This window comes from Python bivittatus, unplaced genomic scaffold (genome assembly GCF_059951505.1).
Source record: "Python bivittatus isolate LINGU-HERP-01145 unplaced genomic scaffold, Pbiv_v1 ctg000530_np1212, whole genome shotgun sequence".
NCBI lineage: Eukaryota > Metazoa > Chordata > Lepidosauria > Squamata > Pythonidae > Python > Python bivittatus.
The window spans coordinates 8,407,252-8,429,138 of NW_028277085.1; the positions used below are offsets into that span (position 1 = coordinate 8,407,252).

The window sequence follows — 21,887 nt, forward strand, 5'->3', positions numbered from 1 at the left end:
ATGTCTATGAACAATTCTCCAAATGTATTTTTGGACCCAAATTTGAATAGATTTCAGGTTAATGTCATTAATGAAAACCATGAAAACACAATTCAGTCTCAGGGAGATCCTGATCCACAACATTATGAAGAGACTTCTTTTGCTAGAGATACCACTAAGAGACTCCAAATCAGCTACAGGTCTGGAAACCAAGAAGCTTATGACCATTTCTTACAAAACGGGGATACTGCTAAAACAGATGGAAGCTTTCACCCCTATGACACCCACAGTAACACCTATTATCTAAAAACATTTGGGCATAATACAATGGATGCTGTGCCAAAAGTCGATTATTACCAGAACACTGGAAGCATCAGAGGGGCCAAAATAAGCCGACCAAGTTTGATGGATATTCATGAACACCTGGCAAAGGTACGTCAAAAGAAATTAAGGCACACATAATTTGATCTTCCATAAACAGCCAGAAGAAAAACCATTCTTAGGTGGCCTAAAAATGTGCAAAGGCCTAATGATTCCTTCTTCTGGGATGTTTGCAACCCGCACAAGTAAACTTATGGAGCATAAACCTTCTGAGAATGATTTTTCACCAAACATTTGCTGCATTTGATGGCCCACACTGCTTATCCTTGTGATGTCTTACTCAATTACTGATAACACCCATACATTCAGCCTCAAACCAAAGAAGTTACAAGCATTTACATTTTGCCTGCGGAAATCATGTTCCCTCAGAAGTAACTCATTATTCAATGTTGCCGAAAGGACGTGCATACAATTGCAACCTTATGTGTTCAGAGAGCTAGGGTTATGTCAGTTTAGCAGGACATTGCTGAGCAGTTTTTAGAATGTGCCTGCTAAATATAACATTTTATATAATATATTACATAAATAATATATCAACATCTATTACATATATATACAGACATAATACTATATTGTGTGTGCGTGTGTGTGTATATACACACATATACATATACATATATACATATAAAATAAACCTGTTCTGTCCTTGTACCCACCCTCTGGAACTTCATCCCTCCTGAGGTGAGGTTAGCCCCAACCCTTATGGCCTTCCATAAAGCTCTCAAAACAAGTTTTTTTCCAGCAAGTCTGGGGTTCCCCTGGCAATAGGGAGCCTGAATGCTGGTTATGCTACATGCAAACGTCTTCCCTCTCGTGGTCTTGGTTTATCTATATTTATTGTTTTAAGGGGTTTACAAACTGTTTTAATTCTTGGTTTTATCGTATGCCGTCCAGACTCACTTTCGGTGAGATGGGCAGCCATATAAATTTGACACATAAATAAATACATTGCGCACATGAAAAGAGGTATCCAGAGGGACGTCTGCAAGAGAATATCAAAGAAATCAAGATGGTGACTGCATGAGCACGACACATAAAATTGCAAGATTTGTGGCTGCCATCTTGATGTTCTTCACACTTTTCCTGTGGATGCCCCTGGATAAAAGCCTTTTATAATGATGTAGAAAAACCCTAACAACATTTGTTACACTGCAGCCTGCATTTTATTTCTACAACTTGTCTAAATGACGCAATACCCTTTTCATTTTCCTCTTAATTATTTTGTTTGTACTAATTATAGGAAGGGGCAAAGAGAGGTAGGCAAGGCAAGCTGTTTGACAGATGAACTGACGCTGCCCATCTCTTTAAACCCGATGTACTTGAACCTAGTTTTTTTAAAAATGAAAAGAAATAATTTTGCAGCTGATATATTCTGTGGGTTGCTACGCTCCTATGGAATCCCCACCTATACAGAACACAGTTCCTTTGTTATGAAATCCAGGAATACAAGCTATTTTGTTTAAAAATGTCTGATTAGAATATCACAGTGGCTTCTGGTTCAGTCGACAAATTCACCAAAGCAGACGGCAACACAGAAGAAGCTGATTTCCACAAGGAAGAAGAAACCAAAGGAGCTGTGAAATTTGGATGGGTGAAGGGTGTCCTGGTAAGCCACATTTATCTTGTACCTGTACAAGTACATAACATCTGCTTTTAAAATTTAAAAAGTTGGTAGCGCAACTTGCGTAATCTCATAATGCAGAAAAGCAGGTAGATATTTCCATCGGGGATTTCTTGCCATGAGATTTTCATGGTTTCATCCCGTGCAATGAACATATATGAAGCTGATTTGAAGCAATCCTTTCCTATGACTGAGTTCTTAACATCTCAGTTCCTATTCTTATTTTTTAAAAACACTCCAACTTTAGCATTTTAATTTTTAAATCAAAATTTCTGCTTTAACCAGATAATTACAGTTCTGTCAGAGCAACTATTTTATATAGTTTGGGTTCCTTTTATTTCAGGCTATTATGGCTTTTTAACTTTTCAGTACATTTTTAATACATTTGTTCTTTTTTCACAAGAGTGTTGTTACCCGTTTTAAACCTATTGCATTCTGCAGTTATATGTTGATACAACCATTTTTGTTTAATATTTAGGTGAGATGCATGTTGAACATCTGGGGTGTAATGCTATTTATTCGTCTTTCCTGGATTATTGGTCAAGCTGGAATTGGTATGTTTTTTAAAAAATACCGTATAACTTTTTATTATAGTCAGGAGAAACATCAGTTACTTTAAATTGAAGTGTGAATTGGCATCCTGAATATTTTCATGGTTTCTAGACATTTCATTTATTAGATATATATGAAAGCATTATTGGAATTTTCTAGGGCTTCAGGTCATAATCCAATGATCTGCTCTAGGATAATGTGGTACACTACAGTTTTCATCTGATTTCCCCCCTTCGAGGCTGCAGCATTTCACAATAGAGAGGTCAAATTGCTCTGCCCGGTTACAACTTCGCATTACCAAAATCTTGCATACACATACACACACACACACACACACACACACACACACAAATGTATGTATGTTGCATTCAAAAGGATTTAGGTTTCCCTAACTGAAGTGGATAATAGCTACCATATACGATAATGTATCCCCTATATATTTCTTTTTACATATTGATTTATATGTAAGGGATTCATTACAGGGAGAGGCAGAAAAAAACCTCTTTGAATTGATTCCATACTCTAAAACACAAATAGGTTAATACTAGAAAAGTAAACCCTGCTTTCTCATCTGACCATATGCAGATGAGATGGTAAGCTTAATTTATGGTTAGTCTTGAATGTGTCTGATTGTACGGCACATCTTTCCGGCCTCCCGGCCTAAATCTTCAATGGCCAACAGTGGCTTCTTAAAGGCTTCTCATGTCATCTGTCCAAGATGTTTGCCCACTGCTGACCATTAGAAGAACTCCAAACTATTCATGGGTTATTTTATATTTGTTTCTCTGGTTATGGAAGGGAGACATTGCAGAGACATGATACGCTAAGCCTTAAATAAGCCAGTGGTGGCCACTGGAGAATTCTGGAAAATATATTGTTTTAAATCAGTTTCTTTAATCTTTTTAAGAATGTCATTCCACATTATTGCATTTACATTAAAAGGGAAACCAACAAACCATCTTATATATCATTTCCTTTCCAAAGATGGCATTTACATCAAAGTCGCCAAGACATGTATCCCAGTATAACTATAAAGAAATGTTTGTTCCCCTTGTTCTAAACCCTTGATTAGAACCCTTGTTTGAGACAGATAAATTATGTTCCAAGGAAAGTGATCTCACCTAAGTCATTTAAACAACAGATAACTAAAGACCAAACTACTGTAAACTTATTTTCTAAACTCATTTTTGCTATGAAAATAGTCATTGACTCAGGCTAGAGGGAGGTTAATCCTTTTCTTTACATAATAAGCCCAATGACTGTTGCTATTCACCTTTCCTGCCTACATGTCATAGTCATGAATAACAGCCGCCATGAGGATCAAAGTTACTATATTGTCCAGTTTATGGTATGGCCAGGTTCTACAAAAGAATTTGTAAAATATTAGCAAAAAGTATATAATTGAAATATGTATATAATTGTTTTTTAATGGATTGGACAGAAAATGTAGGGTTGCAGAATCATATATACACACACACACACACACAAACACACACGTATGCATGTATGTATGTATGAATGACAATTCCTGTAATTTAAAAGATGTTTCTGCTAGCTTTCTATCATAAAGACACGTATGAGGAACTCTATGTGCATTCTGGCCTATTTTCTGTCATCAATACTTACGGGTTTTCAAATTTAAAAGAAGAATCTTGTCAGTAACCCATATTCTTCCAGACTTAAAAACAAAAATGGACTTAAAAACAAAAAACTACATTCAAAGTATCTAACCGAGATGGGTTTGTGCTACAAAAACTAGCCTAAAGGATACAGGTTTTCTCCTAAAATGAAAAGAATTCCATCACAACGCCGTCTAATTCTCTTGCTTATGGAATTTTCTTAATTGTACAGGCCTTTTCTAGATTTTTCTTAGAATTCCTTGGAAATTTTCTGTGTCACTAGTCATGGAAACTTGAAAGGATTATCTGCTTTAGAGAAAAGGAGCATGCTGAAATAAGCAGATGAGAGGTGGGAAGTTTTGCCCACCAACACAACCTTACATGTTTGCAGTTGGCCTTGTGCCTGACAATAAGGTGCTCAAGGATTTTATGATGCATAGCAAATGAGGGCTTGCTGCTGGAAATCCATATAAGTATGTGCCTTGCCATGCAATTCTGCATCTTAACATTGTCAAGACTTTGCTCTGGGGCGTCATGCAAAATTAGGTTTTTGGTTTGTTTGTTTGTTTGTTTTTTAATGGTAGTCTAGTAACTTATTACCATCATCAAGAAGCATTACTTTCTTCTAAGGTATGAAAATAGCTAGGGGCAAGAGTCATTCATTTAAATGTTATTTAATGACCTTGCAACTGGTTTTTAATCTAAACTTTAATCAGAGCTCACCATTAGTCTGTAAAAAGAGCAGTTCCAGTGGCTCAATTTCTCACATTTCATTTTAAAATTATGATTTACCAGTCCTTAAATTTCAAAATACAGTCTCACCTTCCCGGGGGGGAGGGTGGGACAGGGTGGGAGTAAAGGAGGCAAAATAGCTTTCTGCTGTCTCTCCTCCAGTCCATATAAATATATAAGTATGAGTGTAACATCTGAATATATTTTACATAAGTACATGGTTATTTCCCTAAATGTGTTTGTTGATTTAATTTGGTCTTTCTATCATTGCTCTATTCATATAGTGTATTCTACACATACATGGATATTAATGAATGTCTGGAGGTGAAACTAACATTCCTGTTTGACTCAAGGGAAGGTACAATACATTGTCCAAACAGGGTTCATTCAGTGTTTATAGACTGTTGGGCTTCTTTTAAATTATCTGCCCTATTTGGAGCGCAATATTTCACTATGGAAAAATTACTGTTCCTGCAAGGATATTCAGGATTCTTGGAAGTTTGGCAATATGTCCTAACATATTGTTAAGTAACTTCAGCAAGAAATAAGTCCATTGGAAACTTATAATGAATAATCAGGATTCAGGGATGGAGAATCTGTGGTCCTCCAGACATTGCTGGATTACAATTATTTATATCTGTAACCATTGGCCATGCTAGTCAGAACTGATGGGAATTGGAGGAAGAGAGAAATAAATGAGTTAACTCAGGGGGTTACACTGATGAATAGAGATATAAATATTTTGGCTTGTACAGATGCACATTTCTATTACAATTTAGTAATTTAATCACAGTGTCCCAGGGCTCTATAGAGTATCAAGGGCCTTAATCCCTGTCCCAGTAGCTTATTTAACATTTATATTACATGGACAAAACAAGACAATACAGCAGTAGGGATGAAGATGTTTGTCAGTGAAAAGCAGATCCCTTCTAATTTAAACTGCTACCTTAGAGAACGGTTTTGAAAAGTTGCAGACCATCAATTACATTTTTCATCTTTTCATTGCTGACAGGTCTTGGAGTTATCATAATCCTACTTGCTACCATGGTTACTTCCATTACTGGCTTATCAACTTCTGCAATAGCAACTAATGGTTTGGTCCGTGGAGGTAAAAATCTTTAGGGTGTTTCCCTTTTCCACAGTGCTCACCGTTCTTCAGAATTAGTTCCCCATTTATTGTCTTATAAGTCAAAGGTTCTTCACTGTAATAAGCAGCCTCAGTCACGGTAATCCCAAGAACCAGAAGGTGAGTCATACCCTCGACACAATTAACATTCTATAATTAATTAATTCACAAACATAAAGGCCGGTTCAGTTCATGAAGGTCTAAGACTGATGGAAGAATGGAGTCCATTTTTTTCCCCAGCTTTACTTTTCTATCTTTCTTTAAAAAAATAAATCAGACTCAAAACATTACAGGTTACATTTCCTTCAATGGACCGGACATGAAGAACATTCGTCTTTTCCCACTATCACTTAATAAAGATCACTAAAATGTATTAATTCATTCTTTTACTTTCTTAACCTTTATTTATACACCATCCTCAAGAACACAAGCAATCAGCTCTGGAAGCAGCATCAACAACACTTTACAGGTATTTAATTGTGATGAATGAACAGTGTGTGTCAGCTATTGTCAGTTCCAGTCACCCCTTTCCATGAGTGATCACTTCTTACCAGAGGATACCAGCTTCCGGTTAAAGGATTTTAAAGCAAATGATGTGACCAAGGTACTTGGATCAAAGATCTTTTTTGGGACTTTTTCAGGTCTTGGAGTCGTAGTTATTTGCCTGAGTGTGGTAGTTACAACTTTAACAGGTATTTCCATGTCTGCCATATGTACAAATGGAGTCGTAAGAGGAGGTAAGTCAATTTTCTGCTTGAATAGAAAATAGGGTTCCTTCTGGACAAACAATATCCAAATAAATGCATACCAAACTAAAATGTAGTAGGAAGTCATCTGAATCATAAAGGGTCAGTTCTGATATAAGAAGGAGGATGGCAAATTATATCATCTTGGCAAAAGAAAAGGAATAGCTAATACTTTCCAAATGTTTAGATGAGCTGAAATGGTGAGGGTTTTTTCACACCCATTTAAAGTAATTGTGAAATTACTTTCCATTACACAAAAGCAGACTTAGATGAAATAGCTAAAGAATATTTTTGATTCTGCAAGAGTTTAAAATAAAATAAATGCAGGGAAATTGTTCCTGTTTGAAGTATATAGGAAGAGATTTAAGTCACTTTCCTATCTGCTACCCTCCTCTCATTCTCATGAGGTCCAACCAGCATGAACTAGAGGGTACCAGCTTAAAGAAAATACTCAAGCATTAAATAATCAATGACTACTACTTCTTTAGATGCTTCTCAACAATGTACTTCATGAAATCCAAAGGATCTAACGTGGCATGTCGCAAATTGGAATGCAAGGATTTACTCTAGGAGATTGTTCCGCTGTGGACTCAGAGGGAATTGTTTTCTATATCATCTCTTTGTGCTTCCAAAACCACGTGTTGTAATTCTATTGAGTATAAAGAGATTATTGTGAACAACGTACATACAGAAATTCTATAGGAGAACCGCCTAGAGAAGACAGATGGAGAAAGCTTTTTGTATGTTTTTACATATGTTCCCATTTATTTGAAGCTCTTATTTTTCAACCCAATATATTTTATATAATATATGTTAAAATTAAAATAACAGAAACTTGAAAAGGCTTGGCAGAACAAAACAAAGCCTTAACTTGGCACTGAAGAAAACAAAGTTGGCAACCAGAGAAGAATGGTCCATATGGAGGAGGCTGCTGCTAAGGACTGTCTCTAATGTCTCTTGTCTGAGTTTTATAATCAAGAGGTGCACAGAAATGAGCTCAGAGGCTCAAGGTATTTCATTAGCAGCAGCAGCAGCAATAGTACTGTAGTAGTAGCAGTAGCAAAGCAGTAGTATTGTATAGAGACATTCCAGTTGCTTGAATTTAAGTGATGTGGATCAGCATATTTTTAGGGGAAGCCACAATGCATCTCTTAATCCAAGAGAATCCTTTGTAACGTCATAGCAGATGATATCCTAGTCCTGTTCAGCGTATAGTACTCGATCTGCATTCTCCGCATTAGGGCAAAAAAACCTTGGATTATCCTTGGACCACCTACTAGGAAAAACATAATGTCACGTGCAGCTTTGTCCATATGCTGAAGCAACTCTTTACGGTGCTGACAGGTGGCGCTTATTACCTGATCTCACGAAGTTTAGGACCTGAGTTTGGAGGCTCCATAGGTCTCATCTTTGCCTTTGCCAACGCCGTGGCAGTGGCCATGTATGTGGTCGGCTTTGCAGAAACAGTTGTGGATCTCCTCAAGGTAAGCATCATTATTTGCATATGGCTAAGCCTGGGGAAACCTGGCTCGTATCTTTTTCGGCTGTAATGATCACAAGTCTAATAAAAGAGTGAAGGGGCAGCCATATTCATGAATCGGAACTCCTTAACCATATCGTTTATTCTAATTCATACAGTTTTGCTTTCTTATTACCAGATTAAGGAAATGTTTCTTAAACTACTGTAAAAGTTTCAAAATTACTAAGGGGAATTAGGGTTCTAATTAGGTAGCCAATAACCTTGACGGCTGAGGTCCATGCAGTATGAGAAATGTAAAATTCAAGGCTCATTACCCATGAAATGTGAAGAATCCCTCTGTAGTAATTCCATTTTATTTTATGAGGCTACTAGAACTATCTTACGGAAAGTATATTTTTAACAATTACTTTCTCACTGTTTTCTTTTTCCAGAGCAGTAATGCAATAATGGTTGATGCAACCAATGACATCAGGATAATTGGTGCCATAACTGTTGTAATTCTTCTGGGCATTTCTGTGGCTGGTATGGAATGGGAAGCAAAGGTAATTTTTTAAAGCATAAGTCTTCAGAGAAAACAAATAGGAAGCCAATCTGGTTTGTAGTGGATCATTGTTGGATTTGAGAACTCATTCTCAGTTTTTACTCAGATATACAGGCTGCAACTAAAGAATTATCTCAAAGAAATCTACTACAAAAATGTTCTTTCTCTTTCTTTACAGGCCCAAGTGATTCTTCTAATTATACTTCTCATTGCTATCGTAAATTTTTTCATTGGGACTGTTATTCCTAGCAATGCAGAAAAGAGGGCGAGAGGTTTTTTCAATTATCAAGGCAAGTGCTTCTAGTGCTACAGGGCTTCAGATGTGAAAATCTGTCACAGTAAACAAGAGTCACAATCATACGAAGTGGCAAGATGCAGGGGAAAGATACTGTAAATAGCAATAGGAAAAACAAGCAATCATGTACCATGAAAGAACTTTTTTTTTTTTTTAAGAAAAAAGAGACCATTGGGTTGAGGAATACTGCAATTTAACAAAAAGAGCAGCATGGAATATCCAATGCATGAATTGCATGATGCCCAATTTGCCTATCAACCACAGCCCTAGTCACAACTCACGGTACCATTCATAGACTTATACCCAAGCAACAGACCTGAAACATCACAGCTCTGCCTCTACTAGATCTCTTTACCCATGTAATTTCGGTGTTGAATGACGAGAACCTGACGACCTTGTACAACATGCTGCATCACTGGCATAAAATAACAAGTAGTAAATCCTACAAAAAAATAGGCACAGCCATGCAAATGAAACCAATGGGCCTTGAGTTCATTATGAGGAAATCTCATTCCACTCATCTCTGTATCTGAATCACAGACAAAAAGGTAAAGATAAGTTGGGGCAGTAGGGAACAGTACAGCTGGCTAGAAACAGGGGTAGAAAGGAAACTCAACAGTTTACAGGTGAGTAAATTGGTATTATGAGCCTGGCCACAACCATCATGGCAAGTAGCAACCCTGAGATGCTCTGAAAATTCCAAAATAAATTTAATACATAATAACTATTTATTTTATGCATCCATTCGTTCATCCAATCATTCATTCTTTCATTTTATTTATATGGCCACCCAACTCGAACAATATGATTCTGAACAGTTTAAAAAAAACCCACCAAAATTAAACAACAATCAACAGTAATAATCACAAATATGTGACCTGGGTTATATTTGTACCTTCAAAGTCTTCCTATCCCTAAACTAGATAATATGCTCTTGTTCCTTTCAGCTTTCTCTCAATGCACATTTTTCAGCCTGTCCTCAACTTTTGATGAACCGAACTCTGGCATTTTCTGGATAATGCCTCTTTTGTCCAAATCTGTGTACTTATTTGCATCATAATCCAAGAATCAATCTACACATTAGCTCTATCTGCATACAAGCAATTGCTGCATGCCTTCCATACACCTTTGCAGAACAACTTACGCATAGGGACTGGATAGGAACATTACATGGCAACAGCTGATGACACTCCATTGGGTATTCTTAGATGTGCTCCTCCCATGGTGTTCTCTAGAATGGATTGTGGCGAAGGAGTCTGTAGGAGAGAGGGAAAGAAATATAAAATCAGTCACAATGATTAAGACCTCCAGAACAACCTGAACAGTCCACATAGTTCCTTAATTCTTTTGTGTTTGGTTGCAGCTTCCATATTTGCAGAAAACTTTGGACCAGAATTCAGAGGTGATGAAGGTTTTTTCTCTGTGTTTGCCATTTTTTTCCCTGCAGCCACTGGCATTCTTGCTGGAGCCAACATCTCTGGAGACTTAGAGGTATGTACATTTGAAAATACAGAATAGATATCCATAAAACCACAAGACTGTCAAATAAACAGCACAGCATTAGATAATGTAATGGCTTTTTGGAACAGTAGCATAGTTGTTACTATATTTATTAAATATACCATTGAAAGGCATAGAATATTTGCTGAATATTAAAAATATTTTTTAACATTGAAGCAAAGAGCAAGATTTAAAGAATCATAACTGCAAGGAGAACATTTACTATTGATTTGGAAAAACCTTTTTGCAAGAACTTGTGAAGTGTATAATCAGTAGATGTCACCGGAGAAATACTTCTGGACATATTTTTACCTTTTCACATTATTTATTATTTTACATTCATATCTTGCTCTTCTACATTCAGGACTTGATTACAGAGGTAGGACATCAGTGGACATTGTTGAACTCCAAGTCCCTAATCCATTATAATAACGGTAAAAGATGATGGGATTTGGAGTCCGACTTCTACACTAGAGGTGCAGAACCAGAGTCCCCAAAGCCATATGTGGCCACCAAAACTTCTGAGTCTGGCCCAAAAAACTCTTCTAAAAATTACCACCATGTTGCAATTGGAAGCATGCTGAAGGGTAAAATAATTAAAACATGAGAAGTAAACATATGAATTAAATATAAAGTGCGTTGCATTAAATCTTGTCTTTGTCCTAACCTTGTTCTTCTGTTCTGGCTATATCTACTTTTGGAGTACAACTCCAGGTACAATATTCTGACCTTTGGCCACAAGGCCACCTGTGTTCCAGAGAGAGAGGGGTCTCTACCCTTGTCTATCACAAGATGTCAAAGAGAACTTTTATGGAAGAGGTTTGGTTCCATCCTATTGGTCTCTAACCAATATCCCATTTGCTTTTTCTTACTGAGCTAACAGTCCACCTATCTAACATGTCTTCCAGAAACATACTATGAAATTTAAAAGAAGATTTCTGTAGCTCAAATACCAGAATATGAATACAGTCAGGGTATTACACTTAGAAATGAACTATGAAATTATCATTACAGTCAGCTTTGATAATCCATTAAAAATCTGTACATACAATGGAACTTAAATTTACTATGGGGAGATAAGGAAAGAAAAATGCAGTTTCGGCACGGAAAATATGGAATGGGACCGGGCTACGTTTTCTTTCTCTTTTTGCTTTCAAGGCTTTGGCTCATGACATTTGCAAGCCTTTGAGAAAGTCATGAACTTATAGTCACACGCTGACCTCCAAAAACTGCCCTCCACATTAGCAAATACAGCACTTTGCAGTTAACTCATAAGAGGAGCAACACCGGGAGCAAACCTCTGGGTGGAATTCTACATGATGTTTGGAAAACCCTACTTCACTGTTTTGTAAAGGCAAAGCTTACTTTCTATCAGTGAAGAGAAGAATAAACACCTTGTACCCTTCGTTTACATCAGTTATGAAAAGGTTAATTGTCTGCTTGGATTTTACAGTTTCCATGGAATTCCCTTCAGTGCAATGAGCTCGGCCCATTTTTGTTCTTCATAAAGACAACCGGCAGGGTTATACAAAAGTACCCAAATGTCAGCACAATTTCAAACATACTGCTCTATTATCATGAGTATAAGTCATTTAAGGTTGGCTGACTTTCTCATAAATTAATCATTTTCGAACTCTTTCTATAAACTATAAAATGCAAACATATGACTTGCTGTATCTCTCTCTCTATTTCACTGTAATCTTTTTACTATAAAACTCCAGGATCCACAAGAAGCAATACCTAAAGGAACAATGCTGGCCATTCTGATCACAACTGTTGCTTACTTAGGAGTTGCAATCTGTGCAGGTAAGTAATAAGCACATTTACATTCAAGTTCAGAGTGGTAATATAAGCATGTTTTAAATCCCGTGCTCACATCAACCTCATTATCTTTTGTTCTTTTGGATCTGCAACATAGTAAAACAGATGTTGCTAAATAAAAACGCAGGCTGAAACAACCATCACTATTTTACCCTATGTAGAAAGGATTCAGCTGTGCGTGTGACAAGGGAAAAATCAATGGTTAGCCCGCATAAAGAAAAAATTCTGTCATAGAGTTGTAAATAGCTGCTCCTTTTCCAATTGCCTCTTTCTGCTATGCTGTTCCCATTAGGGTAATAACCCGTGTTGTCCAAGTTGGTATAAGACGAGAGAAAAATGTTCTTCTCAGCACCTCACCAATTATTGTATTTGAAATTAGATTTTTTTTTCCTGTTATAAGACAAACCAGTTTCTTCCAAGGCCAGAAAAGGATATGAGGCATTATGGGATTCCAGGCGCAAAACAGATCTTTTCCATCTCAAGGGAAAAGCCTACTGGAGGTTGGGAATATGAGTTGGGACTTGAAAGCACACCCAGTGGAGTGCTACTCAGACAAGGGCAAAGGGTTGGCCTCTTGAAATGTCTTCCTGACTTTGTTGATCCAGTCTCCTACAGACTGGAGAGTGTCTCTGGGACACCAGTTCCCTTCTAAGCCTACAGATTCATGTATCTCATCAGATGGTCTCTAAGTTTTATTGTTGAAAAGAAACAGCAAGCTACAACAGGGACAGGCAACCTTTATGGAAACACAAGATGCTCGTGTGTTCTCTCTCTCTCTCTCTCTCTCTCTCTCTCTCTCCCTCCCTCCCCCCAACTGAGAGCTATGGGAGCAGGGCATGGCATTGATGCAATCATATTGCTGGAAGAGAGCACCAGGGATTTTCAGACTATTTTCCCTACATTTTAAGCAATTTGGGGTTTTAAAAAGGTGCATTAGGCATACCGAATTTATTTGATTTCCTGTCACTAATCAGAAAAACAAAACCAAAAACACCCCTATTGTTTGGGAATCTTGGGGACATATGGTCCTCCAGAGATACAGTTCCTCTACTGTAGGGTTCTCCAAAGTGGTCAGTATTGACTACCAAGGGATGATGGGACTATCCAAGGAGTCAATGTCACTGCTGTTATTCTTATTCTTATTATTTGTAATACTATTAGTTAAAATAGTATTTGTGAAATTATTTTCATATAATAAATGTTTGGGAGTTGATGAATAATCTGAAACTTCATGAAGGGGTTGATGAGCTGAAGAGTTTGGGGACCCCTGATCTACTGTATCATCAAAGTTTTGTCATTCTTTAAGGTGTGGTTGATCCCACCAACATCCCTGCAATCTTCCTTTAATATTAAGTAAAGCACTGTAAGTTAAGCATTTTTCATCTGCACATTTCATGTACGTTCTGGTTTGCTAAATTGGACAGTAAACCCAACAGAAACATCATACAATTTTAACAAATGGTCAAATTATTTGCAACCTACATCACCTCAGGATAACAGGCAGAAATGTGCACACAACATAAGCCACCTGAAATATAAGTAGCCCAGTGATATTATCATGTTGTCACAAGGAAGAGAAATAATAATACCCTGTTATTTCCACAGCTGCTTGTGTCGTACGCGATGCTACAGGGAATGTCAATAATACAGTTGTATCTGGAATGAATTGCAATGGATCATCTGCTTGTGCCCTAGGCTATGATTTCTCCAGCTGTAAAATCCAGACATGTGATTATGGGCTGATGAATAATTTCCAGGTTCAAAAGCATGCTAATTATCCAATTTGTATAACTGTGTGTGTGTGATGCCGTATATTGTACATAATAACATAAACTAATACACACACAAGCATACAGTTCTGTGTACTAGTTGGCTTTTCAATATTTCTACTGACAATCTAGCTGGGGTGGGGGTGGGGGTTGGGGTAGGTATGTATGTGGGTAAACTGAACTGAAACACCCTTGACATACTAGTACACCCAAACTATATTTTAGGTACTTCCTTATTCAAATTATCATAAATTATGGCTTGAAGGAGGAACAACAGCTTAGTAGGAGAGCATAAATTTTCCACATGCAAAGTTCCATATGTAGCTTGTACCTTGTAGCTCCAATTAAGATCAACAGAGAGGAGAAAGAGACCCTCTTGAGATCTTGAAAAGCTTCTTCTAGACACAGTACACAAGGATCTTCTATTAGACAACAGACCATACTTTAATCTGTGATAAGTCACTTTTTGTTCCTAAGTTTATTCAAAATAATGTTCGGTCAAATGAATGGAATAAGAAAACAGGCATCCTCAAAGTTCATGATCTGTGTTGGAATTCCATCAAAACTTTAGATTGGAGCAATTAATTGCAAAGTGCACAGCCAAATTAAATACTAAGTGATAGAAAATATTTACCCAAACTACACCATGAAAAGTTGTGTGAACTTGGAAGTTTACTATTTTAGGGACTATATTAAAAGTGTATCTACCAGAAACACATACTGCATCTATTAGGTATAGCTCCATCAATGAAATGTCTCACAAAAGTTCTCTGTCCATATCTGGTCTCTCTAGTAACTTTCCCAGATACCAGTTCAGTGAAGTTGTTGATAGAACTTTCTTAAGTAGATGGTGCAAGGCAACCTAGTTATATACAAGCCTGGATTGGAGATGGTTACACAACCAATTTCTCTTTTGCTGATACAAAGATTGCTCACTTCTTAAAATATATGTAGGTTGCTTTTTATGGCATCTTGTTCCTAATATGAGTCTCTTCTGAATGGCATCATTTGCAGAAGAAATAAAAATTATGCCTTTGGCTTCAAAAGGAACAAAACAAGATTCAATTAAAGAACAATTTTCCCCATTATAAGCAAACTGTTTTCTTGACAACAAAAAGTAATTTGCTGTGCTGAACAGTCTCCCTGACAAGTTGTTAATGGATGACTTGAAAGATAATAGAGAGGAGCTGAAAAACAATGCATGTTGTTATAAATTTAACAATTGAGGGGTTTGCAAATTCTGTTTATAGCCTAGCTTGTACAAACTTCGTGGCCTTCTTTTATTCCTGTTTTTCCTTCCCAAAGGTTATGAGCATGGTTTCAGGGTTTGGACCCTTAATCACCGCTGGGATATTTTCTGCCACGCTATCCTCAGCATTAGCTTCACTTGTGAGCGCACCCAAGGTTTTCCAGGTACGTTCAGAAGCAAACATGTTTTGTATGTTTTCCTGTAACTGTGTAATTTGCTAGCCCATGCTTATGCTGACCAGCTAATCACTGGTCTGTGTGTTTCAAATACAACAGGTGCAGGTCCCATAGATTATGTTAACACACTTTGCAAGATAAAGACCCTAATCATACTTTGAGCAGTTTAGAAAAGGCTTGAGAGAATGTCTTGCATCACTTAACAACTCAAAAGGGCTTTCTTCTCCTCTGTTCGGTGAATAGATGCTCCCCTCACCCATACTCTTAATATAATGCCACTACTACAGAGATGCTACTTCTTATGGTTGTGTCCTTAATGGGATGTCTGAAAGCTGTGGGAGAGCACTGATCACAAGGTTACTTGTACAACCCAGTATGCTACACAAGGGTGCTGATAGAGTTATTACATCTTTCATCCCCTCACAAGGTTGCTGTGCTCCCAGTTAACATCAGATTAATATGGAAGGAGACCATGCTAAGTGACTGCCCATTCATAGTGATGTAAAAACCAAGACTTTACTGATGCATCACCTCCTATGAAGGGTGTGTTGTTCTTCTGACAGTAAACAAGAGACCAAGAAATCAAGAATTAGGTTTCTTAACCAAGCTCTGCTCTTTTGACAGGCTCTCTGCAAGGATAACATCTATCGAGCACTCCACTTTTTTGCCAAAGGATATGGGAAAAATAATGAACCAATCAGAGGATATGTTCTCACTTTCATCATTGCCATGGCCTTTATTCTGATTGGTAGGTACAACTCAGATAGTATTGGATTGATGTTTGCAGTGGGGAAGACATACAGTAGTCTAACAAAGATACTAGTGAATACATCTGGACTAGGTGAAGGAAGAAACAACTATTCCAATGGAAATCTATCATAAAAGCGCCATCTCAATTCTGATCAACAAAAATTAGATGATAGACCTTCTACAGCGGTGACAAAAACCCCACGGTCCAAATAAAAAGAAAAGAAAAGATGCCATCCACTGAATGACCGAATTGACATACCAAGCTAAACCATTATGTGTCAACGTTTTTGCCTTGCACTCAAGCCATTATGATTTATAAGCCACGGTTTAACCTTAACACAGGTACCACCGATCGGCACAATATATGAGAATGGTTGAACCAACGGAAGCTTTGCTCTTCCAAAGGTTTTGTTTGATGCCTGTCACCCCATTGCTACAAATATCTGCCTAGTATATACACCTTGCTCAATTCCTTAAGAAATCAAGCAACCGCCCTTCAAGGCATTTTCTTCAGTGTCTTTCAGCGTAGCATAAAGTCTGCTTTTTTCAAATGTCTACATAAATCAAAGGCCTGCTGTTCCAAACCATTAGCACAGTGAATTCTACCTGCTTTCATAATAGGTTCACAGCGCTGATCCCTGGGAGATTTCTGCTACAAACTTTCCCATTTGATCATACTTTATTTCATCCTACGCTGTTTAAAATTCCTTTGTGATTGCCTGTTTTGAATACACATCGCGTCGTCACTTTACAATGCAGACTTTTGGTGCACACCGTATCTATTCCATTCGAAAGAGAGAGAGAAAAGGTGAAGAAATCCTTGATAATTTTTGTTTCGTTTCATTTTTAAGAAACGGAGGACTTAAACAATTATATCTTCATGAAATAGTTCTGTCCAGATTCAAAGTTAAATCAGGTTAATCTATTTAGATCTGGCTTTGAAATCCTAAACAAGCCCAAACATAACAGTAACAAAACAGCTCTTAGCACCAAATACAACATCTTAAATATAAAAATTGCAGAAACAAACCTGTAAGAATACTTTCCTCGCAGCAGTAACACATATGTTCCTAAACTGTGATGTAGTATTTTATTTATTTATTTTATTTATTAAATTTATATGCTGCCCATCTCCCCCAGAGGGCGACTTATATAGTATATTAGGTGTTACTGTCAAACAGCCTTCCTATGTTATCTTGAGCTATTAATAGAAATATATGTATACTCATATGCATATTAAAAATTGTTTCCAGATATGCCAAACATTATTTGATCTTAATCCACATCAGTAAATATATCCAATAATGCATAACCAACCTTTGCTTGATAGAGGGCCATCTTTTTCTAACCTTTTTTTCAAACATAGCCACCTTCTCTCTAAAACACCCTTGCTTCCCTCCCCATCTAATCATGATCTGATCATGTCTAAATTGGTAACTTCTGCAGGGTTTTTGAAAAGAGGTCCAGAATTTTTTGGACAAAGCTGTGAAAAAGATTGTAAAATCAGTTAAGCTTGTAGGACCTGTATACCGTGACTCCTATAATTTCATCACCCAAGACACCTTCCAAAGACAAATAAGTGGAAAGTGAATAGAACGGTAATTTATTTTCATTACCAGTCTTAGACTTCCAATATAAAATCATTTTAACTATATTTCCTTTTCTTGTTCTAATTTCAAGACGTTAATATCTTAGACTTTCTTACTCCTTTTCTGGGTTCGTACCCAAAAGAGAACATAGCACGATAGATATGTATGCCCAAATGTATACTTTTAAAACGGTCGCCCATTTCCTTTTTACCCTATTCAGCTGCTTCCTCTTGCTCTACTATTGTTAGGAGAAATGCGAGCTACAGACCTAGTACAGGGAGGATGTGTCCAGCAGTACAATGCACTCATATCATACACTTGTAGATTCACCCAGCAGATAGATACTATAGACGTGTGTATCCAAAACTAATTCTCTTCAAACATGCGGGCATCTTACACATATTTTGACATGTTTTCTTACAGCTGAGTTGAACACCATCGCTCCCATCATCTCCAACTTCTTCTTGGCTTCATACGCACTCATCAATTTCTCTTGTTTCCACGCGTCATATGCGAAATCTCCAGGTTAGTTTTATCACTGACTATTTTCACTTGCATCTACAGTGTATCTGATAGCTAGGTTTGTTTAGACCTTTTCCAGGAGCAAATAATTCCAGGATGCTTAAGCAGGAATGGGGCCAGGGGCTTCCTTTAATATCTGGGGGATCTGAGGGCTGCAAAGTAGGCATGGCCACGTTGCGCATGTGGGTGGAAGAGGGCTGAGGCATTGAGGTTTTTATGACAATAGGCCTATTTTAGGGCTTCCGTAACAGTTTTCACCAAACTAGCAAGCTAGAAGGGCGCCTCAAAAAGGGGCACTGAGAGCAGCATATGATGCTGGAGCTCCAGGCTTCCTATACTCATATTGAAGGCTAACATTATTGCATAGGGTTGTTGTTCATATTACTTGCTGCAAAATAAATTATAGAACCCTTTCAGTATGAACTTAGTTCGACAGGGTGTGGTCAAAAAAGATGGCAGCAGCAATGGCGCAATGGAAGCTCCACCTGTTTGGCAACCCCTGTGTGAAATGGTGGAGCTTCACAGCTGCTCTCTTGACTTCTTCGATCATACCCTGTGGACACATCTGGCCCGAAGGTAGGCATCTCAGGAAATGCTTTTGGATTTCATGCATTATTATGGTTAATAAAAACATCTTTTCTATTAAATATACAATTAATCCTCACGTCTTTCCAGAAAACAAAGGCGATGTGTCTTCTGCCCAAAGCTTGCACAACATGCTGAAGAAAAGCTGTGTTTTACTCCTTTGAGGGTTACCTGTTATATTGTGGCATATGTTTTATTGGGCGACAAATGTGTTTTATTAGATGCAGGGAAATGACTGAGGGCAGTAAATATATATTGGGGCAGGAGAAGCTGGATCTTAACAAGTGAAATAAATCCAAACCGCCACGTAGTGTCAGCTGCCGACTGCTTGAAAATCCTCTCCTTTCATTAGTAACTTTACCAGATCCAAAGAGGCTCAGAACAAAACCATGTAAACAAAAATGAAAATAAAAATCAGTTAAAACCTTGTTCTGCTTGGCAACCCCAACTCCCACATTGGCAGTAATGCTTATTCAACACGGTAATACATAGCTGTTGGTCTGCCTTGGCTAGGGGTATTTATTTGTTGAATATAGGTTCCTTGAAGAGGTTGTAATTCTATATTGCTAAAAGAAGAACTTGTTACATGAAATTTGGACAATTCAGCAACGTGCCACCTTTCAACGGAGTGATCAATCCAGGGCTGCCAATAGACCTTTTACCATTTATCTCATTTCCGTTTCAGTTCCTCTACTCACTATATCCTACAGCTGTACATTTCACTTCATTATTAGTGAGTGTAACAAGGATGGAATCCTTCTGAGTCACCCTAGAACAGTGTTTCTCACCTTGGGCACTTTAAGACCTGTGGACTTCAACTCCCAGAATTCTCCAGCCAGCATGGTTGGCTGGGGAATTCTGGGAGTTCAAGTCCACACACCTTAAAGTGCCCAAGGTTGAGAAACCCTGCCCTAGAAGCTCCTGCCACAATCTCCTGTTGGACAGGGAATCAAATTTCCCCAATAACTTCTGCCAAACCACGCGTCATTTTATAGAGGAAGATGGCTTACTCATAGCTGAGGGTCTTTGAATGATCCTATGGGATCTGCACTTGCAGAGTTTTCATGCCAGTAATTCCCTGGGATAGGTTAGCAATTATACTATTATTGTATTATTACTATTATTATTATTAATTGCTCTTTTGTTCTTTGTTGGATTTTAATCTAAGGTTCGCCGCCCAGAGTTGCAATTGTGAAACAGGCAGCTGTATAAATCGGTATAATAACATAACATGAAAGCGATAAGCCCACATTCTTACCTTGTGCCTCCTGCTCAGAGAAAGGGTCACCTCTCCCCCCTCGAATACTATTAGAATTGAGTCACCCAATTAAGCCTCCTGGCATTCATAAATTAGACTTGTCCAACCTGGGGCCCTGACAGCATGGATGAGCCCATGTCATGGTTAGTTTGAGTGCTGATGAGTCTAATCATATGGGATTTTGATGTCATTTTGGGGGGTTTTCGTTCAGGTTGTTTTGATTGCTTTTATTCTGTTTTAATCGTGAGCCGCCCAGAGTCCCGTATATGAAATGGGTGGCCTACACCTTTACTCAACCAATTAGGGTTGATTAGAATTGACCCACTCGTTCTGACTCCCATAGGCTGGAGACCTGCCTTTAGGTATTACAACATGTGGGTGTCCCTCTTCGGAGCCGTGCTTTGCTGCGGCGTCATGTTTGTCATCAACTGGTCGGCAGCTCTGATCACTTACGCAATTGAGCTCTTTCTTTATATTTATGTGACATACAAGAAGCCAGGTAAGGCTCGGGAAGGCGGGGGGGAGGATGGTTCTAGGGGAAAAGCTACCGGAGGGAGTCTGGTGCAGAATTCTGTGTATTAGAAATAATTTCTAATACCAGCGTCCGCTCCTGTTCCTTTTTTGCCCACTCTGAGTTAAAATCTCATGGCCCCAAAGTTTTGGCCTGCCCTGCGTGTAATCGATTGGCACGATATCCTTGTTGTGACTACAGCGTGGGTACCTACATTCACAGCATATGTTCCCACGCCATATCCTAGCCCACTATTTCTCAAGCTTGCCCACTTTAAGAGGTGTGGACTTCAACTCCCAGAATTCCCCAGCCAGCCATGCTGGCTGGGGAATTCTGGGAGTTGAAGTCCACACCTCTTAAAGTGGGCAAGCTTGAGAAACCCTCACCCTAGCCCATCTGGCAGTGAAAAAGTTCGACACAGCCCAAATTAGTGGAGGTCATAGTTTGGTATGCAAAACTCACTGGCAGGAAAAAACTTTTTGGTGGGCAAAAAACAAACAAAAGGTGATTTATATTTGCTTCCCCCCCCCCCTTTTTTATAGTATGTGTGGATAGATCCATATTGAAATGCATCAACCTTTCACTGCCATGTCTAATTTAGTTACCAAGGGATGTTCCCAGAGGAATTATTAAAAAAAGAAGAAGAAAAAGAACATTCTGATTTCAATTCTCCCCTTCTTCACTCCTCTCCTTTTCCCTAGGGCGCTTTTTAATGCAGCTCGGTGGAAAAGATTTCAAACACGCACACGCTTTTTTCCCCTAAGAACGCCGTGTATTCACATCTCTGTTAACTAATCCTATCTGTCAGGTGGCTTCTGCCACTTTAATCTGGCATGTTCTTTCTCTCCTGTTAGGGGGGGAAAAAATCTCTGGAGGTATCTCCAACGGTAGCTTTTGAAAAACTATTTCTTTCTAGACTGCCAACATATTGCTTCTAATGAGGTTTTTATGAGTCGAACAGCATAGCCCTTTTTCACAGAGCACTGGAATTAACTAAAACCTTGTTGCCTGGTTTTTTTGATCTAGAAGTCTAGTAGCTACACCCTCACCTTCACTTTCTGTGGATCCCCTTATCCACAGGAAAC

At 38.2% G+C, this 21,887-nt stretch overlaps 1 protein-coding gene across 2 annotated transcripts in view; it reads left to right on the plus strand.

Moving 5' to 3' along the window:
• SLC12A1 (solute carrier family 12 member 1) overlaps positions 1–21,887 on the plus strand; it is a 38,429-nt gene continuing 16,542 nt past the window's right edge. The window contains exons 1-14 of one of the 2 annotated variants that reach the window (XM_088148571.1): positions 1–411; positions 1,838–1,966; positions 2,460–2,535; positions 5,897–5,992; positions 8,101–8,240; positions 8,668–8,778; positions 8,956–9,067; positions 10,436–10,563; positions 12,294–12,378; positions 13,999–14,150; positions 15,468–15,575; positions 16,212–16,335; positions 18,350–18,451; positions 20,635–20,790. In XM_088148571.1, the coding sequence (XP_088004697.1) occupies positions 1–411; positions 1,838–1,966; positions 2,460–2,535; positions 5,897–5,992; positions 8,101–8,240; positions 8,668–8,778; positions 8,956–9,067; positions 10,436–10,563; positions 12,294–12,378; positions 13,999–14,150; positions 15,468–15,575; positions 16,212–16,335; positions 18,350–18,451; positions 20,635–20,790 (1,930 nt within the window). Of the gene's footprint in view, positions 412–1,837; positions 1,967–2,459; positions 2,536–5,896; positions 5,993–6,651; positions 6,748–8,100; positions 8,241–8,667; positions 8,779–8,955; positions 9,068–10,435; positions 10,564–12,293; positions 12,379–13,998; positions 14,151–15,467; positions 15,576–16,211; positions 16,336–18,349; positions 18,452–20,634; positions 20,791–21,887 lie in introns of both variants that reach the window. The other variant, XM_088148572.1, reaches the window with a different exon arrangement.